We start from the raw sequence: 27222 nt of genomic DNA on the forward strand, positions 1-27222 counted from the left end.
GCTGCTGGGTGGAAAAGGAAGTTTTAGCCTGCAAATGTTTGTTTGATGAGTGGAAGGTGGACAGGCTAACCGGGGTGATTGTGACTTCTGGGTCAGGGCCAGGAAGAGAGACCCAAGCACTTAATAAATGAGAGTAGCAATGGGGGTATCCAAAGATATTGTCTTCCATTTTAAGCTGGAGCCAGGTTAGCTCAATTCTTAACTTGGTGCAAATATGTGCACCATATGTCTGTTGGGTAACGCACACCCAGACCGCCTACAAGGAAGACATTTTAGTTGTGCACTAGGAAGACAGAAGTGCAGACGGGCAATGCACAGAGGACCAAGGGAAAGAAAGAAAGGTCGGGGCTCATAGCTCAGTCTCTGATGGCTGCATTCACTTTCTCCTCAGGGACCATTTCATCCTTGAGAAGCAACAACAAAGCATAAGCTTGAGATTATCTAGGTCCTGAGAAGTGTGGAGTCCTGACAGCCTCTTGCAACTACAGGCACAAGCGAGGGCTTTGTGATGTGGTAGTCACTCATTCCGTGGTATAGTGAGGATAGGTAGAGGACTGGATGTTTATTTGCCCATGGGGGAAGTAAAGGCCTCTTTGGATGAGGGAAACTTAAGCCAAATGTCGAAGGATGGAACATATCCTTCAGTATCTACAACATCAACATATTCCCACGTTTTGAACTCTCCTGCTTTCCCCAGGTTTCTCCATCTCCCAATGCCTTCTGACCTGGAGGAGTTCAAACCTGCTCACTTAATTCAAACTCAGGTTTCTATGGCTGATAAGCCAATGGAGATTGCTCAATAGACTTCAGCATTTTAAAATGCTTCCACTTAGTGAAGCCAAGTGCAGCATAAAGGAGTTGCTCTCTACTTGTGGAATTTGAATCACCATGACTTCTGGATGTTCTGAGGTGATGAGCCCAGTTAGGAATGGACAGATAAATCCCCCCCACTCCCCACCCTGCATTGCCAACAATGAGCCAACATGTTTTTCAGTGTATCTTATTATCCCAGCAGGGCTCAGTTGATCCGAACCACTTATTCTAGTTTATGTGGGATTTTTTTTTTTTTTTTAATCCAGCATTTGAGGAGAGGGTTTGGTTCTTGGGGGGGGGGGTGGTGGTAGTTAAAATTGGACTGGGTCTTACAAATCTTGAGGAGTTGTCATTCCTCACAGTCTTGGCGTTTCCAAAGGCCTCAAGTAGGGGGTTGGCCTGGATGATTTGATCTTCCAGAGTCCCCTAATAATAAACAAGAAAAAGCAAAGGGAGGACTTTGGAGTGTCCTCTGAAGGAGCCCACGGTGACTCGAAAGTGTGGATGCTCTAGGCAGGGCCCAGGGAGAGACGCTAACCAGCCCAGCCTGGTAGCCAGTGTGGATGGGTGAAGGCACCCATAGGCTCGTGCCCACCATCCAAGGAGGCTTCGGAGTTCCATCCCAGAGAGGGTCTCAGCATCAACGTGACTCTATCCATCCCAGATTCAAGGTTTCCTCTTGATTTTTCAGACCTCCTTTCCTCTCTGATAATGCTCTATTATAAATCATGGATTTTTAGAATACATACCTCTATTAGAGTATGGATCATGACCCATCTAATATAGACATTTGGATTCAGAAGTATATATAGAATTGAACAAAGACAGTCACTCAAGGGATTGTACAATAGGAATTGTGGTTCTCAAAACAATTTTTTAAGTCGCAAGAAATATGTCATGAGAATTTTTGCTCAGAAGTTGGCTTACAGGGATGCCTGGGTGGCTGGGTCAGTGAAGCGTCTGCCTTCAGCTGGGGTCATGATCCCAAGGTCCTGGGATTGAGCCCTGGGTGGGCTCCCTGCTCAGCGAGGAAGTCTGCTTCTCCCTCTCCCTCTGCCCCCGGCTCATGCTTGCCCTTTCTCTCTCTCTAGTGCTCTCTCTCTCAAATAAATAAATAAAATCTTTAAAAAAAAAAAAGAAGTCTGCTTAGAGAAAGCAGAATTTTTACTCCCAGCCCCACCCTACCTCCCGCCCCTCAACTGCTTATCCTTCTGCCTCCAGAGCTGTTTTCAAATTTCTGTCCTGCTCAGTGGTTCCCAAAGTGAACAGTGGCAACATGATAGAAATACAAAGTAGCAGGACTGTGCATGGGAGTTAGGAATTTCAATCAGAAATCAACCACTCCCCCACCCTTGCGCACCTTGCCCAAAGCATCCCTTCTTCAGGGGAAGCGGCTCACAGTCCCTGGGCTGTTGTTGCAGATGGAGCCGGTGCTACCACCTATGTCCACGAGGTGGCACCACCTCCACCTTGCCCCTCAAGCCCTCTTGGGACAGACCCTGTCCCCAGCATTCTGCTGAGCACTGAGCCCTACATACACTTGGTGCTCACCCCATCTTTACCTGTCCTTACTCCAGCAAAACTCCAGATTCAGGGAGCTCCTCACCTGCATCTTGCCTGGCTGCTGTTCCTTCTTCTTGTCCCCAGTGACCGCAATTGTTGCAAAGTACTGGATGACACGCTTGGTGTTCACGGTCTTGCCCGCCCCGGATTCTCCGCTGTGGAGTTAAAAGCAAGTACGATAGAAGAGTGGAAGGGACGGCTCTGGCTTCCAAGTCATCGTGGTGTGAACTCAGGTTACTCACGTGATGAGGATGGACTGATTGTCTCGATCTGGAAAGGCAGAGGGGAGAAAACGAAATAAAGAAACCGCAAACACATGGAACAAAAACATAGGGCAGCATTCGGGGTGAGTGGACTATATGGTGATGCTGTGACTAGCTGTGTAAGGATTTGGGTGTAGCTAATCTTCCTCGAGACAGCTTGTGTAGATTTCCGAATGTGGGATGTGTAGCCTGGACCGCATGGCAAGTGAACAGAGAATCCCACAGCGGGAAAGTGATTCTGGTTCATAAATCTTCAACAGCTTGCCAGGAATTTCTCATCTCCTTTTTTAACGTGGAGAGCAAGTCTCAGACTTAGGGCTCGTGGGAAGGGGCAGCTTTTAATTAGAATCTAAGGGCACTGACCGGTTGTCACTGGGTTTTTCTTTTTATCTTGACTCTATACTTGTGGAAGGTGATCATGGTTTTCCACTTACAAGCACTTGTGAGTTGAGTTGTATGCCCTCTACCCAAATTCATTCGTTGAAGTCCTTACCCCTAGGACCTGAGAATACGACCTTATTTGGAAACTGTGTCACTGTAGTTGCTGTTGTTAGTGAAGATGAAGTCATATTGGGGGCACCTGGGTGGCTCAGTCGGTTAAGCCTCTGCCTTTGCTCAAGTCATGATCCCGGGATCCTGGGATCGAGTCCTGCATCGGGCTCCCTGCTTAGTGGGGAGCCTGCTTCTTCTCCTTCCCCCTGCTTGGGTACTCTCTTTTGCTCACTCTCTCTCTCAAAAATAAATAAATAAAATCTTAAAAAAAAAAAAAAAGATCAATTCATACTAGAGTGGGGGTGGCGAATCTATAAGACCGTGTCCTTTTCAAAAGGAGGAATTTGGAGAAAGGTGCACACAGGGAGAATACCACCTACAGGGGACCGTTTTGTGGTACTCTGTCAGGCCAGCCCTAAGAAACTCCTGCAAATAGTGCTGTCCATCCTCCTTTGAAAACTGATGTAGCTTCAGCCGATTTGAAGACCTATTCTTAGGTGGGCAGGAATGGCTAGGCTTGAGTGTGAGAGAGGGAGGGCTGAGGTTTGGGCAACTGGAGGTTTAGTGGAGGACTCTAAGCGTCTACAGATCTCACAGGCTTGCTTCTGCTTCTTGAGTCTGCACCAGACCAAGTCAGGTGAAAGGGGGACAGATAAAAGTGACTCAAAACATAGTGACATGGCAGTATTACTACGTGTCTATTTTCTGTGCCATTCTGGGAATTTAGGGAAGAGAAAGAGGAGCCCGAGTCTGGGGAGGAAGACAGTGCGGGAACACTGCTATGCCCAGTTCTCCAATTTTGCACTCTAGTGGCTAGTAATCTAGTCTCTCTTCTTCTAGGGATGCTCATATAGGCAGGGGCGGGGCAGGGGGAGTTCTTTGGGTGTGGGGGCAGGACATCTCCCTGCGTGCCGCATCCCCTGAATAAGCAGGTGCACAGCATAGCTCCATTGGGGAATACTGGCCTATGCACTGTGGCTTTTTTTTTTTTTTTAAGATTTTATTTATTTATTTGACACAGAGAGAGAGATCACAAGTAGGCAGAGAGGCAGGCAGAGGGGAAGGGGAAAGCAGGCTCCCCGCTAAGCAGAGAGCCCGATGCAGAGCTCGATTCCAGGACCCTGAGATCATGACCTGAGCCGAAGGCAGAGGCTTAACCCACTGAGCCACCCAGGCGCCCCTGCACTGTGGCTTCTAATTGGATACATGCATCTCTGGCTTCTTTTCATCATGAAATCATTGGAGTCTCCTAAGGTCACCTTGACCATAGCCCCATTCACAGGATCAAGGCCTCCGAAGGGTTTGCATAATTAGCTAAGAACCAGTCCAGTTAAAGGGCTTGCATAACTAACTAAAAAAAAACTGTTGTTGTTTTTAAATAGGTATTGAAGAAATCGCTCACCGGTCAGCATGAACTGGTAGGCGTTGTCGGAGATGGAGAAGATGTGGGGCGGGGCCTCCTGGCGCTTCTTGCCTCGGTAGGCGGCCACCACCTCGGGGTTGTACACCGGCAGCCACTTGTAGGGGTTCACAGTGACGCAGAAGAGGCCCGAGTAGGTCTGAGAAAACCAGAAAATGCAACATGTGGATCCTGTCTTTACCCAGACGGATAGATGGAATAGGGAGAGGCTGAAGGGTGCTCACGTAGATCATCCAGGCTGCGTAACGCTCTTTGAGGTTGTACAGCACGGCGGGCTCGTGCAGGTGGGTCATCATGGCCATGTCCTCGATCTTGTCAAATTTGGGAGGGTTCATGGGGAAGACTTGGTCACTGTTGAGAGTGAGTGTCTGGGGATTGAGAGGAAAAGCACAGGATGGAGAGGAAAGCCAACGCTCTCAGCCCCGCTCTACTTGGTGTGGTGGAAGGAGGGAGAGACGGCGGAGTAATCACCCCCCCCCCCGCCCCCGCCGCCCATGACCATGAATAGCTTCATGGGTCATTTCCATTTCCAGAGATGATCCACAAATAACTGTCCTTGATTAACCCAATTCTGGTCAAAGTGTATAGCCAGTTCAGGTTTGATGTCCCAACCTTCCTCCACCCCACCCCCCCCATCCCCAGTCAGCATGTCATTGTGTGTGCCAAGAACGAGTTACACAGCAGCGTGCACAGCAACAGAGCCCTTCAGCCCTCAGGGTCCAGGTGGGACTCAAGATGGCCCAGACCGAAGCAGATTGCCTCTCTTTACCCCGATTTGCTTTGAAAGTTTCAACAAGACAAAGGTTGGAAACTTGGAAAGGAATACTCCAATGTATTCTGTGCATTTCCACTTAAATACTTCGGCTCAGGTAGGTTCCTTTGTCTGCACTATCATCACCGAAGTTATGTTTAGAAACCCTCAAAGTTCAGCTCAAGTCACGTCACTTCCATGACCTGTTGTCTGTCTCCCCGTCTTTTCAACAGTTCCATAATTCCTCACATCTCTGCTCTAGGACTTACAACATTTGAACTTGCATCATGGCCCGTGGCTGAACAATATTTCTAAGACTATTCCTTAATTTTCCTCCTCTGGGTTCACCCCCTCCTGACTCCCCATTCAAGCATACAGCTGGGTCTGCATTCCATGACTCAGGAGAGGTAGAAAAATAGGGTAGCAATGAGAAAGAGCCTATAAGGCTTTCTGGCTAGTTTTCCCAAAGCCCAAGACTTTAGAAAAGCTTTGAGGGTTTTAGCGAAAAGACAAAAGGAGAGGGATTTGTTTGGGACATGCCAAATCCCTTGAGGAAAGAAGATTTTTTTTGCTCCACTGTCCTCACTAGAGACACCCAAAGTAGCACAGGGAAGATGGAAAAATCTGTGCATCCGGAAGCTTCAAAGACAGGGACTTGTTTCTTAGCAGATCATTCAGAGTCGGGGTGGGGGGTGGTGGTGGCAGTGGTTTGATCCTCAGTGTGTACTGTGTGAGGTCCTGAAAATGAGACACAACCATGGGGCGGGATCCCGAGAAGGACTAAAGAAAATTTATTTCCCTCCCAGTGAAAAGAGGCTGACATTAGAGGTTAAGTTCTTTAAACAAACAAGCAATAAAAGAAATATCTGCTTCATATGCCTGAGTTTGTGAACTGAGAGTCATACCTTCCAGGCATATCTTGATTCCTACACTAGACAGTAAACTGGTGGGAGGGCAGGGGCTGAGATTTGCTTGCACTGCAAAGGGATGGACGCTAGGCATGGTGGGTGTCCAGCAAATGTTGAATTGAACGATGCATGGTGATTCTTGACATTAAGCTAGCCATCACTTTTAGTGCTTGATCTGGAAGTCACTTTGCAGCCTAAAGAGGGATATTTGCAGGGCCCACCCAGCAGCGATCAGCACCAACCTCTCCCTTAAAGGGTCCAAACTCTGCTGCCCTCAACTTGCCCTTTCTCCAAAACAGACATCACAAAAACTGTCAAAGCCCATGTCCTGGAAAAGTGAAAAAAGTGGAGTGAAAGTGTTTGGGATATGAGCTTTCACTGGTGACTTTGCTACGGAATAGGTAAGTGTATGTAATGTTCTATCTTCAGATTCCTATGGACCTGCACGCGATTTCTAATATCCCAGTCAAAAGGCAAAGGAGGATACCCAGTTGATCGAGGACATCTGAGATGTATACTTACCCTGTCATCCAGGGTCTTGACCGTGACTTTGTCATTCTCCCTGCTCTGGATCATACCTTTCACGTACATTTCCTTATCATCCACGGCAAAGCAGGCTTTTTTAGAATCAAACGGGCGGTTTTGTGCCTCGATTCTCTCCTTCTCTGGCTTCCGCAGGTAGGGAGCTGCTTCTCCAAAAATGGCCATTTCTGCATCAGAGCTCATGACTGCAGGGGGTTCTGGGAAGACCACAGAGATGGCTGAGTCTGGAGCTTGCAAAGATTCCTGAATGGGAAGGGTACCACCCTGTTATTTCCATGCAGACAGGGGGCCCAATCAAAAGTTCCTGGGATTCATTTAGCTCCTGGGGAACCTAGAACAAGGTCTGGGGACTTAGGACAAGTGGGAGTGAGCTAACGGAGAGACCGTACTCTCAGAAAAATATTTGAGGGGTTATTTTTACTCCTGATTGCTGATTTGGGGGGGGCTCTCTGTTAGTTCAGTCCCGCACATGGAAGAAAGTCTGAACCAACAAGAATGAGCCTAATAAAGGTGAGTCCAGTGAAGATTGATTTGGGAAATACTTCCTTAATTATACATCATGTTTAAGACTCATGATTTCAGTGTCATCCCCAAATCTTAAGGGCATCTGAAAAGAATTATTGGAATGTTGATAATTCCTAGTAGAAATCTCAGATGGCCCAATGTCACTCTCTCTCCAAGTCACCTCCCTTTTCTTGGGTCCTTCTCTGGTTTCACCTGCTTAGAAGCCAGAAAGATCTGGCTTTAAAGCTCCAGCGCTGAACTCGGTCAAACCCCTTAGTTTCTCTGGGCCCCTGTGTATTTCCACTTAAAGTGAAGTAGCAAGTCAAGCACATTTCTAAGGCCCCTGTATATGGTGTGGTTCTCAGATTCCTTTTCTGCTTCTGCATCTGATTGTCCAGCGCGCTCTGGATTCTGACCCCTGGACCCCTCCAGTTCTTCTCCCCACGTTGCTTCTCTTCCCTTGTCCTCCGCTTCCTCTTCCCTGTCCCACTCGCTCTCCTGTAACTGATTCTAGAGTGAAGTCACACACGTATCCCCATAGCTCTCTTCAGAAAAGTGCCTACTTTTTTAATAAGTCTTTTTACGTTTCCCATTAAAAGTCAGAGAATTGAACATTTTATGGCTCTCCCCTGGAAGCCAGACTCCCCACATCCCCCATTATGAAATCGCCCTCCATTTGGTAACTTGTTTTGTTATTCCTTCCCGCTGCTGTGGGGTTTTACTCTTACAGAAAGAGAAGTATCTGCTTCCCTCTGGACATTATTCGGCTCAGTTACATCTTACTTGTACTTTGGCCACTGGTTCTGCTGAACCGTGATGGTTAGAGTTTTATAGGAGATTGGAAGTCAGTAGGGCTCCCAGAAAGAGGGCCCCTGGCCTGCAGGCATTATGCTGGTTCAGACTTTTATTTGTTCCTGACTAGTGAATCAAGACAAATTTGTGCGGGGACGCCTGGGTGGCTCAGTTGGTTGAGCGTCTGCCTTTGGCTCAGGTCGTGATACAGGGGCCTCACGGGAGGAGACCCTGGTGCGTAGCCTGCTTCTCCCTCTCACTTGTGCTCTCTCTCAAATAAATAAATAAAATATATATAAAAAAAGAATTTATGCACATAGCTTTGCCATTTCCTTACAGTGGTCCCCAAGAGATGGGAAGAGAGCTTTTTTTTTTTTTTAAAGACTTTATTTATTTATTTGACAGAGAGAGATCACAAGTAGGTAGAGAGGCAGGCAGAGAGAGAGAGAAGCAGGCTCCCTGCTGAGCAGAGAGCCCGATATGGGACTCGATCCCAGGACCCTGAGATCATGACCCGAGCCGAAGGCAGCGGCTTAACCCACTGAGCCACCCAGGTGCCCCAAGGTGGTTGTGGCTTAAGGGAGCTTTCCAATAGCGGTGTTTCTCCAATCTTGTGTTCTCAGAACCTCTTCACACTCTCGAAAATAGTTGAGAACCCAGCGAGCTTTGGTTTATGTTGGTCACACCTACTGATATTTATCATATTACATGTAATATTACATTACATGTTAAAATACCTAACATTTTTATGAAAATGACTATATTTTGAAAAATGAAAATAAATTAGTAGGAAGAATGCATTGTTTCTCATTTTTATGACTTTCTTCTTTATTTTTTAAAAATAGATTTTATCTATTTATTTGAGAGAGAGAGAGAGTGAGAGAGAGCATGAGTGGGGGGTGGGGTGGGGGCAGGGAGAAGCGGGCTCTCCGTGGAGCAGGGAGCCCGACGTGGGGCTCAATACCAAGACCCCAGTATCATGACCTGATCTGAAGGTGGACACTTAAATGACTGAACCACCCAGGCGTCCCTTTAGAACTTTCTTTAATACCTACTGAATAAATGATAGCTGATGTTCATGTCCGCTTCTGCATTCAGTCTGTTACCAAAAGGCTTTTTAAATTTCTTTTTGGTTAAAGTAAATACAGACAATTCGCCCTTATGTAATTATATAATTTGGAAGTAAGTTATATATAGTTATATAATAAGGAAGTAATTTGGAGGAGGAAAAAGTATTTTCAAGTCTTTTCCTTTTCTTAAAGATTTATGTATATGTGTGTGTGTGTGTATTTACTTATTTAAGATGTTATTTATTTATTTGTCAGATAGCACAAGCTGGGGGAGCAGCAGGCAGAGAGAGAGGGAGAAGCAGGCTCCCTACTGAGCAGGGAGCCCAGATTTGGGGCTCCATCCCAGGACCCCGAGATCATGACCTGAGCTGAAGGCAGATGGTTAACCAACGGACCCACCCAGGCGCCCCTCAGTAAAAATTTTTAAATACAATGAAACTCTTTTCAGGGCCAGTGGATAGCCATGACAAGGACTCCAAGAGTGGTTTGGTGCCACGCCTTCATTTGTCATAAGGCACCGTAAGTTTTATCTGCCGTTGCTTTTGCATCCTCAGGTTAACACAGTGAGAAAAGGCAAATGGCGTGTAGGTCTTATTATGAACATTGTTTGCTTCTCATGCTCCTCCTGCAAAGTTCTTAGGGATCTCCAAAGATCCATGGGCCCCTCTTGAGAATGGTTAGGTTATGAGGGAAACTTGGGTTGCCGGTTTCTGACTGTACATGAGTCCGCCTAACTTAGCATGAAGCATGGTACCCAACACGCTGGAAAATGGTCCGCATTCAAATCATCTGCAACAGAATCTCTGGGGCTGGGATTGGGGAACCCAAATTTTTCTCAAGGGCCTCAAAACCAGTGAGGTGTGGGAATCACTAGCTTAAGGCATTATTTTGCTTCCCCAAAGCCATGGCTTATGGTCCCGTTGCGCATACACAACATGACTTCGGGCAACTAGTTCTTAATTTTAATAACGATGTGCTCATTAAATCTGTGATTTCGTCAAAATCTAATTGTCGTCAATTGTAAGAGATATTATTTTGAGTTTCAGAAACAAAGGAAAAAATGCATCTGATGACAGTTCTCCTTTCATTGATTACAAGATGCTCTTCAAGTTCAGAGATAAGATTTTGTGAAAAATGCCAAGAAAATGAAAATTGATCAGGTAGGGTAATGTGTGTTGTATCCGTTCAGGCTGGTGGTATAAGGCAGTGTTTCTCACATTTCAGTGGGCCTCCGAGTCCCACTGGGCGTCTTGCTGAAATGCGTGTTGTGATTCAGCAGGTCTGGGATGGGGCTGAAATTCTGAATACCTAACACATCTCTCAGTGGATGGTCCACATTTTCATAGCAAGCCTACAGAGTGGGGTGACTTTCAAAAACAAATCTAAGGAGGGGCTCCTGGGTGGCTCAGTCGGTTAAGTGGCGGACTCCTGATCTCAGCTCCAGTCTTGATCTCAGGGTCCTAAGTTCAAGCCCTGCATCAGGCTCCACGCTGGGCGGGGAGCCTACTCCGAAAAGAAAAAAAAAAAAAAACCATAAAAACGAATCTAAGGGGAAAAAGGAATCAGTGTAAATGAAAATATTAATTGAAGGGACTGGTATTAAATGGGTGCCACAAAACGTGTGATGTAGCATAAGAACAAAGCCTGAAGTCGGGGGGAAACCATAATGGCTCATGGTCATCTCCAAGAAATAAGACCTTTGTCTTGTGGGTTTCAAGTCACGACCAGTTTGGGGGTGCAGACTTCTCCTTTTGGCCACTACTCTCACCAGGACTCAGAACCCAGTGTCTCCTAATGTGACGACCTAGATGAGGCACGAGTCGTGTCTGCAATATTCCCGTAGAGGCGTTATCCCGCCTACTTGAAGACCTTCAAGGACAGACAGCTCTTTTCTTTTAGGGCAGTTCTCACAGGCTGAAGATTCTTCTTGCATTAACCTAAAATCTGGCTTCCTGTAACCTCAGGACAATCAATCCTCATTCTGGCTCATCGTAACAGCAGAAGGAGTTCAAACCTACTTTCTGTGAGTCCGCCCTACACCCACGTGTTGGCTGCTCCGTGTTTTCCTTCACTCTATCTTCTCCATGGGACGCAACTTTATCCTCTCCATGCGACAGAGCCCCAGCTGTATCTTCATCTGCTTCTTCCGTGACATGCTTCTGAATCTCCTTTACTTTCATGGTGACCCCACTCCTGTTAATCTCCGAAAGTGTGACATCCAAACCACATGTCGCCCTCCGGCAGCCTGTGCCCTCACCTCTCTTGACCCAGGTATAATGCCTGAGGTGGTGACTGCCTTTTGGCAATGTCATCACCCTGCTGACTCACTGCTCACTGTCAAGCCAAACCCCTCAATCATCTGTCTGCGTGCGGTTGCTAAATCCAATCTTCTCACCATATTTTCGCACCTGTGCTCTGGGACCCAACGATGAAACCATCCATTCCTGGCTGGTAAGCTTAGCCTTGTTAGGTCTGATCCAACTCTCCAGGCGTGATACATGGTGCCCCGGGACTTTGCCCTCCCAAAGTCCCCTAATTAGGTCCTTCTCTGTTCCCAAAGCTCGACCTGCTTATATCCCTGCAGAGCTGTGTCCCTTCAACCACCAACTCTGTTTGTTTCTTTTGGGGGCTCCTCATTGAGACAGCTGTCCCAGCCCACTTAATCTCCGTTTGCCATCTGAGTGCTCCCCCTTCCTCTGTCTGCTGCCCTGGACTTTCATCCCTCCCCTGGGAATTTCCCAGCCACTGTATCTTGTCAGCAATCATCGAGTCATGACTCAATCATACTTTGCTTTCCTGGGTCCTGATGCGTCTAGAAAGATCTCTAATAAACACAAAATTTGCAGGACAAAAGGCAAGGAATGGGTTTTTTATTATGACCCTGAGTATAGGTTTGAATTGATCTCTCTTGATTCTCCCAGTGTTATTTGTGAGGAAAGGCACAGGTGGGTGGATTTAGGGGTGTAGACTCGGCTCAAGGAGTAGCAAAGTTAGCCCGTGGATGAAAACTAAGTCACGACAGTATAAACATTAGGTTCTGAGCCAACTAACTATAGTGACCTGGAGCCTGCATGTCAAAAATCTACATTGTATTTTACTCCTCTTGGTATAATAAGCAAATTTGGGGAACGATTCTTTTTTTGGTAGAACCTCCATATTTTGAAATTTGCCTTTAGGAATACTTAAGTAACTGGCTTCAATTTCCTTCATTTTCAGCTTCTTATGAGTGCAGGAAGAATGAACATTCATAAAACAGTGTTCGCTAATTTTAATTATTGCATTCTCTGTCTGGTTGAAATTTACTCTTACCTTCTTGGTTTCCGAAGTGACGTCCTTCAGGGACAAGGTGTCTTCTCGGGGGTTAGTTCAGAAACCAAAAGGAAACAAAAACAAAGACCAGATGAATGACAAGGAATTTAAATAAATATAGAAATTGTGTTTGCTCCAAGTTCTGCTTTTAAATAGGTACACAGTAGATGTGGCGTGGAATTGTATTTGCCATTTCCCCCCTTTGCTTAAATGATGACTCCTTAAGTAATTGGTTCATTATAACATATGATTAACACTTTTTTTTTTTTTAAAGTATGTTCTGTGTGTGCAAAGTGCCACATCAGCTCCCTAAGGAGGTACAGAGAGGGAAAAAGACAGTTTCTACATGATTGCAAAATTTAGTAAGGGCTAAGAGAAATGCTCAAATTAATCTTCGAAAGATGAAGAGTAACACCAATTCTTTAAGATCCTAAATGAAATGGTATGGGGACTTAGAGGATGCTTCCGGCTAAGAGTAGGGGACTGTGAGTGGTCAGGAAAAAAAGAAAGGAAGGAGGGGGAATGATTCAAATTGTAACTCGGATGCTCGGAGCCAGTAGCCGAATTCTTTTGGCAGTAAGAGAAAGTGGTGAATTATAGGAAAGGCTCCTTTAAAGGATCTGGGAAGGGCATCCTTGAAATATTCTAAATTCTCCTAGAGAAGATGAAGGTACGTAGGGCAGCTGAAAATTCTTCTAGGACTAAAATATCTCTGATTGCCAGAGTTTATAATCTACGTGATGATCTCCAGGAGCTGTGAGAGTCAGAAACATTTCAACATCAAATTTCATTTAAAGAGACTCCCTGCTTATTACCCAGTACTTTGGTAGTAGAAGCAGGGGAGCATATCATGAAATGCCATTTGGGCAGGAAGAGACATTTCAACATTTGGCTTACTATTTTGGTTGCCCCTTCCTTCTTTCTCTTATGAGTCTCTGCTCATCTCCAGCTAGCCCCTAAAAGTCTTCCCAAATTTTTCAAGAAAGAACGAATTGGTTACGTATTATATCCTGAATCCTTAGTCCAAAAGAAGTAAGACTTGGACACAGAATCTCAGTTTCTTAACACTGGGTCTCCTAAGAAGTTCTTGTAATTTCTTTGTACTTTGGTTTCTTTTGTAAAATGGGACAGACGGACCAGAAAAAACCTCCAAGATTCCTTTCAGCAGTGAATGTATGACGGAAAGCACTCTGGTAGAGATGGGGGCAGGGAGTGAAAATGTCACAAGCCTCCCAATCCTGGAGCCCCTCTGGGACTCCTGCTGGGTGAGACTTGATCCAGCCCACAGTCCGCAAAGGATGCCATAGAAGACCAGTCTGGAAACCAGCCAATCATGACCAGGCTATGGTGCATCCTAGGACGGATCAAATCCTTGGGAGAAATTCTTCCTGTAGTCAGGAAGAAATCCTGACATGGGAACAAAATTTTCAGTACCCATAAAAATTTCAAATAATAGTTCAAAGCAATCACAGAAGAGAATATCACAAATTAACAGGGGTTTAGGGACGCCTGGGTGGCTCAGTTGGTTAAATGTCTGCCTTCGGCTCAGGTCACGATCCCAGGGTCCTGGGTTGGAGCCCCACGTTGGGCTCCCTGCTCTGCAGGGAACCTGCTTCTCCCTCTGCCTTTTGCTTTCCCTACTTGGGCTCTCTCCCTCTCTCTGACCAATAAATAAATAAAATCTTTAAAAACAAAACCAAATTAACGTGTTTATTTGCCAACTCCAAGGTAGAACCCTAACCTAAAAAATCGGGAGTGGGGGGAGCTAGCATCATATTCCATTTTATTCTGCAAGTCATTATTATTATTATTATAGTTATTTGGTCTCTTAATGGCTTATATTCTTGTCTTTTTACTCCTTGGAAAAGCTTCTTGAAAGGCAATAACCTGCCTTGCCATTTTGTCACCCATCTTGCCCTTAACACCAGACCTTACACCTAGTAGGTCTTCAATAAAGGCTACTGTATGGCCTCCTTGATCAGTAACCTGATCAGATTTAATCACAGCGGCATGGAGCAAACAAGTGGGCATTTGTGGGTACTTACCTTGAGATGCTGCGGCGAAGCAGTTTCAAGAGTGCGGGCCCCCAGGTCTCTTTATACTCCCAAATCTGCCAGCTCAGCACTCTAACTTGGCTATGTTTGGGGGATCACCGTTTACTTGTGAGATGTAAATGCGTCGTAGCCCTGATCTCTCACTCTTGTTAAATTACTTGGATAAATGACCAGCGGAGGCTGCATAATGCCAAGTCAGCTGCGTAGGGATTTTGACTCTGGACACAGATCTTTGAGACTTAGAGAGTCCTAGGGGCTGAGTGCACTGGGGCAGAGTGTGCTGAGAAGGTCAGCGAAGGGCAGGACCACAGGATGAATTGTCAAACAATGGGCGATCGATAGCACGGACCGTAAATCCATCTCAGCCATCTGGCATGGATGTGAGAAGGTGTGTGCCTCTTCTCAGAAGTTTCTGGAAAATCTAAGATGGACCATTGAACCCATCCAGTGTTTGTTATTTATTTATTAGTTTAAAAAAGTGCACTGATGAAGGAAAGCTTTCTAAAACGTATTACATACCATCTTGTGTTTTTAAATATGTATCTGCAATAGAACTTAACTTTTTTCTGGCTCACTCAGGTGTCTGGGAGATGATGGAATGCAGTCATCTGGGATATTGTTTTTTTTTGGGGGGGGGTATTTTTTTTCCCTGTGCTGATTTTTTCTAGATTGTTATGTATTGTGTTTATCTTTTAGTTTTTTACTTCTTTACCTCCATGACCAGGCTCTCAGGTGTGGTTAGAATGCTTGCCTCTAGCAGCCTGAGTCTGCTTTTTTCCAATCTAACGGGGAAACGGATTACAAAGGTCATTCCGAGCCGGCTAAAAAGTGTCAGGGAGCTCTAAATGGAGTTCTGGAGTTCTAATGAAAATATATGGTCTTTGTGACAAATTTTGTGCTTGCTGGGTTTTTTGTTTGTTTGTTTGTTTCATTTTGGTTTTTTGCTAAAACATAAGCGATGGTCGAATATGTAGGAACCTTCCAGCCATGGACAGCGATACAGAGTGATCTGCTTCCATTGTCTGTGAGCAACGTTTGCTGAATCGAGATTCTCATTCAGTCCTCCCGTGGGTTGTCTCGTGCAGGTGGGGAACTGCCTAAGGACAGTCCCCGAGAGTTGGGATAAAATGGAGGGTAAAAGGGTGCCTGGGTGGGTTTAAGCCTCTGCTTTCGGCCCAGGTCATGATCCCAGGGTCCTGGGATGGAGCCCCACATCGGGCTCTCTGCTCCGCAGGTAGCCCGCTTCCTCCTGCCTCTCTGCCTACTTGTGATCTCTGTCTGTTAAGTAAATAAATAAAATCTTAAAAAAAAAAAAAAATGGAGGGTAGAGGAGGAACAGACAGGAATAGGACCTCCGCGTGGTGTTTTCCGAAGCAGGCTTGACAGAGTGCTGGTTCTGAGGGAAGCTGTGTGGTAAACAGTCCCCGAGTAACTGAGGTTAGGAAACATGGTAAACCCTGTTCCCTGCCTCAGAGCTTTGCCACAAATATGCACATATTCAGGGATCAGAGGCTTCTCTCGGTGAAGAAAGAGGAGTAACTTTGGTACCTGGGATCTGGTGGGGGGTCGCCATCCTGGTCTGGGTTTTCAGAAACAAAGGCGGGGGTAGGGGGTGCGGGGTGGTGGGGGCTGAAGGCTGTAATCCACACGGAGGGTGTCTCTGTTCCTTAGCACCATTTGTCTCAGAAGAAAATAGCAGAACCATCAGGCATAAACACAGCTGCCTTTATTCGAGGGACAGCCTTTTGTTTGTAGCAGATGCTCAGTCAATGTTCTAGTGAATAAATGAATCAAGAGGATTCATGGGGAATCTGTGAGGCGAGAAGAAGGGAAATGGAGTCAGGCTCAATCCGACTTCATCGTTGTGGCTTATGCTCATTAAGAACTCACCACACGCCAGGCTTGAACCATGTTGGCTCACTGAACTTCTTCACCGTTCCTTTTGAGAGGTAAGTGGTAATGTTTTTCTACCGACCTTTTTCCAGGGAAGGAAATTGGGCTACTGACAATGGAAGCGGCCTCCCTAAGGCTACACAGCTAGGAAAGTGGCAGGAATGGAATTCGAACCTTCTCTGGCTTGAGAGCCACAAGGTCATTGCCCCAGAGGAGCTGATAAGGACGTGGGGACGGAGCACGTGGACAGGAAAGTCTAAGCCACTTTTCCAAGGTCAAGCTAAGTGCCCCAATGAGTGGAATGTGCTGTGGATTAGAGGTAGGTACAGGGCACTTGAAACCCCTCAAGCATGTTGTATAGGCGAAGTGGGATCAGAATGGTTCTTAATGCAGGGATACTGCTTTGGAGGAGGAAGAGATCCGGAGGGGAGTGGGAACGGCAGAGATATTCATGAACTTCTTGTAGTACTTCACACAGCACTTGTGTATATTTCATTACGTTTAATTTTCTCTGTAAGCCTTAGGGGTTCATAGTGAATACTGAATATATCATATTCAGATTATTATTATTTCCATTTTCCAAAAGGGGAAACTGAGGCCCAATAGGGGTCAAGTAACTGGTCAAAAAGTCGCCCAACTGGTGGGCAATAGAATCAGAATTGAAATCCAGGGTTTCTGATTCCAAAGACTTGCTTTGTCCTTTATTCTGTGCGCTCTCTCTCTCTCTCTGTTTTTTCTAAGCTTTACTTATTTATTTGAGAGAGAGTGAGAGAGCAAGAGAGCATGAGCACAAGTAGGGGAGGGAGGGAGAGAATCTCAAGCAGTGGAGCCTGACTCGGGGCTCGATCCTACAACCCTGAGATCATGACCTGAGCCGAAACCAAGAGTTGGATGCTTAATCGACAGAGCCACCCAGGGGCCCCTATTCTGTATCCTATCTTAAAGAAGAGGGACTATTCCATGGGTGAGAGGAATAGGGAGGAGGTTCTAGGCTTTGGGATCATGGCTTTGAAACAAGACTGCCCTGGGTGTGTTTCAGGAGGGCCGGTCGGGCAAGCCTGGAACAGAGGGTTGGGGTGGCCTCATGGGTAGTGTGGAGGTAGAGACCAGATAAGTGAGCAGGGCTCATCTGTGAAGAGCTTCCAAGGGTCTGTGAAGGAGTCAGGACATTGTTCTGAGATCCCTGGGAAACTTCTGAGGTTCTAAGTAGAAAAATGAGCGTATATATATTTGAAGATCATTCTAGAACTGACGGTAGGGTTTAATGGACAGGGGAGAATGTGGGGAAGCCTAGAGCCATTTAGCAACTATTTAAAAAACTTTCTTGTCAAACTTGCTGATTACACAGGCTAATCAGAGCCCGCGGGACAGGTGGGCAGTTAGAGAATTAGAATTATCCCCTAGGTGCCCCTATGGACTCAAATCTGTGTGAAAACTCCCAGCAGCCCTGGAGGGCTGGCTGTCACAGGGGTCGTGCCTTGTCTCTGAGTCCATCAGATTCAAGGAGAAAGTCCATTTTCCTTCCCACAGATGCTGGATCAAATGTGGATCAAAGTGTTTCTGTCTCACTGGTACACGTAGGCATAGCAAGAAGAGAAAACTTTTAAACCCCAGAGGGGGAAAGACCGCTATGAGTTGTAGACTTATTTTTTGAGGTTCTAACCCCACATTATATCAATATATTATAGTCTACTTGCATTGAATACAAAAAATAATCATGCTGTCAAATGAAGAGGGTCTTGATTCTTTAAGAGAACTGAAATATAAAAGGAAAGAGTAGGGGGATCTGGGTGGCTCAGTCAGTTAAGTGTCTGACTGTTGATTTCAGCTCAGGTCTTGATCTCAGGGTTGTGAGTACAAGCTCCATGTTGGGCTCCATATTGGTTGTGGTGCTTAAAAAAAAAATTAATGAGAGGAAAGAGAAAATGCAAGGAAGACCCTGGAGGCACAATCCATGGGACTTTGATGACTGGCGGGTTTGAGGAGGGCAGAGGGACCTTTCCTAGCTTTCTTCTGCCTCTCATTTCAGCCTAGGAATCTAGGGTCATGACCCCAGTCCAGAGGTAATACAGAAAAGAGAAAAGATGAGTTTAGACTTTTGTCACTTTGAGGTTGAGATGACAGGAGGGAGAGACAAGTGTTCAAAGTTTAAAGAAGTCAAGGTTAAAGATGTAGGTCTATGGGGAAGAGGGCAGTGGTGGGGGCCTGTCACCTGCATGGGGTGACTCTTGAACTCATTAAGGAAGTTGAGCTCCCAGAGGAAGGCTGCATGTGTAGAAGGTACGAGGAATGAATGGAGACAGAAAGAGTAGGGAGAAAAGGGTATTCTGTAGATAAGCAAATACCTGAGTGAGGTCTTGTTGGAACCGAAAGAGCCAATGGGTCCATATTTTACTTCTGCCATTTATTGACTATGGCAAATCACTTTACCCCTTTTAGCAATGACGTAGATGCAAAAGCTTGCAGATAATTCCGTTTCTGCCTAAGCAATGAGGATGGTGTGGAGAATCAAATGAAATGTTGTCATCTCTATCTAGACATGGCTGTCTCTGCATGCAGTCTGTTTCCAGCCCATGCCAAACCTCATGTCTCCCTCTGTGTCCTCCTTGGCATAGACCAAAGCATATAATCCAATGCCACCAAAAACCCAAGTGAGCAATGTGGACTTTACTGAAGATATTGTAGTGGAGGCATGGGAGGGTTATATAGCCACCCTAGAGTTAAGTGTTCAAAGTGTGCATCAGAAATGTCACTCTAGGGATGCCTGGGTGGCTCAGTCAAGCATCGCTGCCTTGGGCTCCCTGCTTGGTGGAGTGCCTGCTTCTCCCTCTCCCTGGGCTATCCCCCTGCTTGAGCTCTCTCTTTTTCTCTCTCTCAAAGAAATAACCAAAATATTAAGGAAAAAAAAAAAAAAAGAAGAGAAATGTCACTCTACAAAGTCCATTTTCCTTCCCACAGATGCTGGAGGTTTATTTGTTTTCTTCCCCTGGGGTGTCTCTGCCTCTGCTGGTACTCAGCTGTTCCTCTGTTCTGAGAGCCTTTTAGCTCTGCCATAGACGTGCTTTCCCATCTTCTTTATCTGGTTACTCAACAACATAAATGTCCTTAAATAAAGAAGACCACTTTTGGCCTTCCCAAGTTTGGTGACCACCTACATTGATACTCATATGCCCTTTGGGGGAATCTTATCTTTATCCCACTGCTATCCCCCATAGACCATAGCTCAAACACCACACCATCCTCCTATCTCTCCCACATCAGAGATGGGTTCCCTGAAGGACAGCTTTCTCCATTCTTGTTACAAAATCAGTGTGTCAACTTGAAAGCCAAGGAAGACTTCTTTTTCGTGTCCAAAGAAGGCAAGGGAGGTGATATTTTCAAGAGAGAGGAACTCACGGAGAGCACTGCCGAGAAGCCAGAGAAAAACAAGACCCAAAAAAGGGCACTGGGTTGGTCAGGGAGGTGATCTTGACATTCATAGCGGCAGGATGGTGGGGGTGGAAACTTTGAAGGCCAGGGATTAAGGAGTCAGCAGGTGTTAAGGAGGAGGAAAAAGTTTTCCTGGTTTTCCTAGGAGCAAATCTCTCCACCAATCATACACGAGGTGCCGTCAGAGGAACCGTAAATTTGGATGGTGCAAGAAGGAGAAAGAGGGCAGTAGCAGGGCCAAAGAGAGGGGACGAGGAAACAAGTGTGATGAAGGTCATTCCTTAGAGGGCTACTTGAGAAGAAAGGGCAATTAATTGTGCTGATGGTGGGATCATACCTTAGCCCTCACAGCTATGGAAGAGCTTATGTAACAGATGAAATTTCAAAAAGCAGCAGGAAGTTCCTTGGCCAGGAACAGAAATTTCTGGGTGAATGTCATAAGACAGGTACATTCATGAATGACATTACTGCCTATCTGAATTGCCTGATTAAAGATTTGGGTGAGAAAATTAGATTCCGGGACCAGAGAGGACCTGGAATATTATCTAATCCAATTCTGACCTTACGGAATCAGAAATTGAGACTCTGGGCAAAGTACCTAGTTAATGGTAAAGGCAGAAACAGACCCCCCACCCCACCCCTCTCCCCTTGCCGTTCTACTCCCAAACCCAAGAGACCTAGGTCAAACGTTTGTCTATGTAACATATACCCTTCTTCACTGCTGGCGTTTATACATGGAAATTTTGCAAAGCACTGTTGATAGGGGATTAACAAGAGACTATTTAAATAGATTCTCTTTAAATCTCAATGAGGAAAATAAATAAAATCTTTAAAAAGGCGGGGGGCACCTGGGTGGCTCAGTCATTAAGCATCTGCTTTCCGCTCAGGTCATGATCTCCGGGACCTTGGGTCAAGTCCTGCATTGGACTCCCTGCTCAGGGGGAGGCTTGCTTCTCCCTCTCCCACTCACCCTGCTTGTGTTCCTTCTCTCGCTGTCTCTGTCTCTCTGTTAAATAATAAAATCTTTAAAAAAAACTCAACGAGGGGATAGATTGATCAGCTTTACAAGTGGGAAAACTGAAGCTTGGCAAGGTTAAGGGACTAGTCAAACAGCTAGTCCGTGGCAGAGTGGGAACTAGGACAAATATCTCTGTCTCCAAGTCCAGTTTGTCTTTTCAGTACAAGACAGCTGCTTCTGGCTTCGGAAGAGCCTGTAAGACACTAACGCTCTCAGAATTATACACGCTTCTCAGAATTACACACAAGCCGGGCACCCTTCTCTAAAACAACACAGAGGGATTGCGGGGATGGTCTGGGAACACTGTGTTCGAGAAAGAAATCCTACCAGCGAGGTTTGTTCAGTAAACTGGAGACTTCCCTGCCTGGCCTCAAAACCTGGATCGGTGCCTGCGAGCGTTAGGGTCTCCTGTCATTTGCCTGTCATTTTTGTCCATTAGTTGTGTTTTGGTTAGTCTGGTTGCTCAAAACCTCATTCGAGCGAGGAACAGCATGACAACTTACTTTCAATTATTACTGTCAGGGTCTTAAATGATGTATCCTAAAATGTATACTCTTTTTTTTTTTTTTTTTGGTGGACATAGCCAAAATGTGTATTGATATGTTTAAAATCTGCATGTAATGTAAGAACTAAGTGTGGACTTTGAGAGTCAGGATAGAGGTTCAAATCCTGACTTCATTTAAACTCTCTGAATTTTGGCAAGCTAGTTAACTTTTCTGAGTATGTTCCTTGGGAGTGATAAGAACACATAACTCATGGGGTTCTTGTGGCAGTCGAGTTAATGGGTATTTGGTAGGGTATGCCGTCATGGAAGTGAGGTGATGGTTTGGGAAGGGGAAATGTATGTAGGGCCATGTCACCTGGACAGCCTGAGATTTAGAAACTCAGAGCTTTCTCTGGAGCTTTCTATCAGTGCCAGAGGGCCCTGGAAGCCAGGACAAGGTCTTTGTTGTTAATTCATGTCTTTTATGTTGCTATTTGGTAAAGCTCGTCAGCTGACCACAGGCTGACCATTGTCCACCCAGTCCTCCCATCCTACCCATTGCGTTTGGCCAAATTCCTGTTCAGATGGCTCAGAACACTCTCATGTCAACAGCACCCCTCCTCACCAACACATACTCACACACACCACAGTAAAACAAAACAAGCAAGATGGAGCCTCGACACTGGAAAGTAGGGTGAGCCACCATCCTAGTTGGCGTGGGATCAAAGAGGTTCCTGAGACTTTAAGTTTTAAAATCAGTTTAGTCCTGGGTAAACCCAGATAAATTCATCACCCCATCCGGAAGGTTGTTGGGGCATGAGGGCAAAGCCCTCAAACCTGGCTCAGAAGGGGCTATATGGGACCAGCTTGAGATCTCCCACCAAGCCAGGATGGTGACAAAATTCATACCTGGAACTGTTAATTTTGAGGCTATGATGCACAGAACCAGCAACATAGGGGGCATGCACTCATTCAATCGTTTATTCATAGAACGTTCACAGAGCATCTACTATGCGCTAGAATTTAGGTGCTGGGGCAACGAAACAGGCAAAGCCTCTCCCTTTCTATTCGAGTGTGTGAAAAAGCAGGTGAAGGATATAGTGGCTGTGTGGGGTCTAAACGTTGATCCAGGAAGGTTTCTCTGAAGGGGTAATAGCGAGCAGACACCTGTTGCAGGGAAGGAGGAAACCATGAGAACATCAAAGGGAGGCTCTATTCCAGGCGGAGGAAACAGAAATAGAGGCTCTGGGAGGTGAGCTGCCTGCACAGGAAGGGAAGAAAGGCCAATAGGGCAGGGGTGAAGGGAGCCAGCCATTGAGGGAATGAAGCGGAAGAGGTGGCCAGGGGCCAGAAGGCTTAGAGCCCTGCAAGCAAAGGTAAGGACTTTGGGTTTTCAATGTCAGCTGTTATCATAACGGCGGTTTATTCCTCTTGATTGTGTTACGAGGGTTGGGCCTATGAGCATCTCTGCTTCATCCTGCCCAACAGAAAAGAATTCGGCTCATGAAAACGCTGTGGCAGGTATTGGGGATAAAAAGCTGGTTTTCAGTTTATAATGGGGATGGATGCACCACCGCGCTCTGAAAACCTGGGAAAACACCCCTCCCCTGGGCTCTGAGGGCCACGCTGATCTATTAGAAAGAAACAGTGTTTCCATGCCCAGAGAGGGGAGGGGTCACTTCCGGTGTGCCCCCAGAGCATCATGGGAGGAATTGTGGTGGGGGGGGGAAGACCGGAAGTGATGCGTCGCCACCGGTTGGGACCCAGTGGGAGGCGCTGACGAGACCTGGAGGGTGAGTGTGCGTGTGTTGGGGTTTGTGAGGCGGGTGGTGTTTGCGCCTCCGCGACCCCAGGACCTATTCGACCTGTTCGCGCTGGAGGTGACAGAGAATAGCCCCCGGAGGCAGTGGGGCAGTGTGGGGAGCGAATTTGAAGGCGGGGCCAGAGGAATGATTCTGGAAACTTCTCGAGCCGCCAGATTGCACATGGCGTGTGGTGAAATCTAGCAGAGTCGCGTGCTGCGGCGTGCCTCGTCCTGTTTGGGTTCCGCTCTGTGGGCGTCCACGGCGTGGTTTCTCCGAGTCCTGAGAAACAGTAAGATTCTGTTGCTCGAAGGCACCTCCCTTCCCCCGTTCCCATCTGCGCTCTTCCCGCCTCCTCTCCTGGCTCGAGACCTTGGGCTTCGAACCTTGGAACCTAGGACCTCCGTCTCCCTGAGAGCGCGCCTCGAACCCTAGTTTCTGGGAGAGGGGGTGGGAACACAGCCTACCCTCCTAGGAAGGTCGGGCTGCTGTAAGCCAAGAGAAGCCCTTTCCTGGGGGCTTTCCCCAAGGAGGGACTGGTTTTCCTAATTTCTCACCTTCCCCACGGGACAGGCTTGGTTTCTCCTTGTGGGCTCCGGAAGCAGCGTCTTGGTGGCGGCCCTGGGAGCCGCGAGGGAGGGATCGGGCTGCCAGATTCCAGCCTTAAGTAATTTTCTTGCCATCTGCCCACGGATGATTCTTGGGCTTCCCACTTAGGAAAATGTGACCCGTGAAGGCCGCCCTGAAGGTGGCCGGGGACACTGGTATGTGTAACATGGGCCCAAACCCCAGCCCGGGGCCAGGAGGCAGAGTTTGGGTTTGCTCCCTGACAGCTGCTGTGTTGGCTCTGGAATGTTAATCCCCGCCCGCTGAAAGCTTGCATGAAGGGCAGAGGCTTTTTAGCAGCTGTGCTGATGGGCTCCTCCATCAGATGACCCTCTCCTGCTTCACCTTTCTGCAGTCGGTTATATCCACGTCTTTGATGAGAAGAGGGTGTGAAATGTCCCCGAGGAACGGGTCATTTTTATTTTTTCTTAAAAAAAATTATATATCTATATCTATATCTATATCTATATCTATATCTATATCTATATCTATATCTATATCTATATCTATCTATCTATCTATCTATATATATCTTTAAAACAATTCCAAAGCCTGGGCTCCTGGCTGGCTCAGTCGTTAGAGTGTGGGGCTCCTGGTGCTCAGGGTGGTGAATTCGACCCTCACCTTGGGTGTAGAGATTGCTTAAATCAATACACTTAAAAAAATTTCTCCTAAGAAAATTTCCCACAACTAGTGCTTACGTTATAGACTGAAATGTAGGATCAAACCACAAAGGAAAATTTTAGATCTCTCCTGAAATTTTAGCATAGAGTTTATCTAAATTTTGGGGTAAGTTCTTTTGCATTTCTCCCACCGTGTTTGTAAACATAGACACAACTTTTTATTTTTATTTTTTTTAAGATTTTATTTATTTATTTGACAAACAGATCACAAGCAGGCAGAGAGGCAGGCAGAGAGAGAGAGTGGGGGAAGCAGGCTGAGCAGAGAGCCAGATGAGGGTCTTGACCCCGGGACTCTGGGATCATGACCCGAGTGGAAGGCAGAGGCTTTAACCCACTGAGCTTCCCAGGCACCCCTAGACACAACTTTTTAAACCAAGTTGTTAAATCCATACACAGCTGGGATATCAGCCAATAGACAGGATTTTGTGGCCTGCCTTTAAAATTTAAGAGATAATGAAAAGTTTCTTGTGGTATTAACCCTTCTTCCACATGATGATTTTTCTAAAAAGAATTTATTTACTTGGTGGGGGAGGGAGGGAATGGGAGAGAGGAAGGAAGGGGCAGAGGGAGAGCAAGTCTCAAGCAGATGAGTGAGGAACTGGAAATGATGACCCAGTAATGCTCCACAAGAATGAGTTCAGTGTTAAAGGATTAGGAAAGCCCTTAAAAATACTGATGAAGCCATCATACATTTCTGCAAAAAAGGACATTTTTGGGGCACCTGGGTGGCTCAGTGGGTTAAGCATCTGCCTTCAGCTCAGGTCATGATCTCAGGGTCCTGGGATGGAGCCCCTGCCTGTCTCTCTGCTCAGCAGGGGGTCGGCTTCCTCCTCCTCCTTTGCCTGCATCTCTGCCTTCTTGTGATCTCTCTTTCTGTCAAATAAATAAATAAACCCTTAAAAAAAGGGACATTCTTTGTGACTGCATTGTAAAAATTGAAGATAAGGGATGTCATAGCATGTAAGACTGCTTATTACACTTTGGCTACTGTAAATAATGGTGCAGTGAACACGGGCTGGGAGGGAGTGCATGTATCTTTTCAACTTAGTGTTTTCAGTTTTTTTCAGGTAAATACTCAGAAGTGGAATTGCTGGATTGTAGGGTAGTCCTATTTACAAATACTTGAGAAAACTCTGTACTGTTTTCCATGGTGGCTGCACCAGTTTGGATTCCCGCTTACCAGTGCACGAGGGCTCCCTTTTTTCCCCACATCCTCGCCAACACTCGTTTCTTGCTTGTCCTTCTGTCAGGTATGAGGTGGTGAAATGTTTATTTAAATCTTTTGCCTCTTTAGAAATTGGGCTGTTTTCTTCTTACTGAATTTTTAGACTTTTTCCAGTCTTCTGGTTACTAGTCCTTTATCAAGAATGTAATTTGCAAATACTTTCAGTCTGTGGCTTGTCTTTTCATCCTCTTCAACAGTGTTTTCAAAGAGCAACAACTAGGGGCACCTGGGTAGCTTAGTGTGTTAAAGCCTCTGGCTTTCGCTCAGGTCATGATCCCAGGGTCCTGGGATCAAGCCCCCTCGCCTCTCTGCCTACCAGTGATTTCTATCAAATAAATAAAATATGAAAAAAATAGCATCAACTATATTATGATGAAATCCAGTTTATCAATTTTTTCTTTCCTGGCTTGTGCTTTTGGTGTTGTAGCTGAGAAATATTTGCCAAAACCAGAGTCACAAATATTTACTCTCATGTTTACTCCTAGACGTTTTTGTAATTGGGGTAGTTTTGGTTTTCTCATTGATCTAAAATTTTCCTTAACAAAATTTATTTTACTTATTTTGAATTTTTTTTCATTTTAAATTTTGTTAGTAATCTTAGATTTGAGATCATGGGCTATACAGTTTATACTGTAAAAGACTGAAGCTAACAGCATTGAGAACTGGGGGGCATAGATGCTGGAAGAGGGACATAAAATACGGTTTTTGCCTAGGTCACTGTTTTTGCTCTACTGACTCCCCTCTTTCTGGAGACCAAACTCCTAATGTTTGCACTGTACCGTTTCTTTCTTGTTTTATCCTTTGTCCCACATTTCTCAAGTTTTTTTCCCCCCATCTTTCTCTTTGACTTCCTCATTCACTTGGTCAGAAAGTCCTTGTGTGCTGTCTTCATAATTCACCTAGTATCCTGCACTCTCATCATTTCCCAGCGCTGTTTTTCCAGTCTGAGCCACTGTCATTTGTTATCTTTTATTTTACTGTAGGCTCCCAGCTAGTCTCCCAGTTTCCATCTTTGCCGCCTGCAGTCCTTTTCTCAACATAGCAGCCCGAGTAATTTTTAAAAAATGTGTGTTAATATGTCTTCTCTACTTTAAACCCTCCAAAGCTTTGGCATCTCACTGTAAAGACTCAAGGCTGTGGAAAGGCCCTCAGACCTTACATGATTAGGCCCCTGGTTCCTCTCTTATGTTATAACTCTATCTTGCTCATTCTCCTCCAGCCCCTGAGACATGTCAACTTGCCCCTACCTCGGGGCCTGTGCATTTTCTGTTTTTCCCTCAGCCTGGAAGTATTCTGACCTCACATACTCACTTGGCTTATTCTCTTGGTTCCTGCAGGTCTCTGCTCAAATGTCTTTTTTTTTTTTCTTTTAAGATTTTAATTAGAGAGATAGTGTGCCTGCATGTGCCTGAGTGGGACAGAGGGAGAGGGAGATGCAGACTCCTCACAGGGAGTCCAGCCCTGCTTCTTTATTTTCCACTAGCAATTATCATTTGACATATTACATGCTTTCTTATTCATTGGTTGCCTTTTTGCCCTCATAGAATTTAAGTTTCCAGAGGGCAGGAACTCTCTTTGCTCACTGCTATACCCACAGATC

At 45.9% G+C, this 27222-nt stretch overlaps 1 protein-coding gene across 1 annotated transcript in view; it reads right to left on the reverse strand.

Annotated features, from left to right (window-relative positions):
• The window catches only part of LOC309852214 (uncharacterized protein), a 96355-nt gene that overhangs the window by 39920 nt on the left and 29213 nt on the right, over nucleotides 1-27222 (reverse strand). Inside the window, 6 exon segments of the mRNA XM_082708516.1 lie at nucleotides 1147-1239; nucleotides 2420-2531; nucleotides 2619-2646; nucleotides 4534-4690; nucleotides 4776-4919; nucleotides 6733-6950. Of these exon segments, the coding sequence (XP_082564642.1) occupies nucleotides 1147-1239; nucleotides 2420-2531; nucleotides 2619-2646; nucleotides 4534-4690; nucleotides 4776-4919; nucleotides 6733-6950 (752 nt within the window).

This window comes from Mustela nivalis, assembly GCF_964662115.1.
Source record: "Mustela nivalis genome assembly, chromosome: 17".
In the NCBI taxonomy this organism is placed as follows: domain Eukaryota; kingdom Metazoa; phylum Chordata; class Mammalia; order Carnivora; family Mustelidae; genus Mustela; species Mustela nivalis.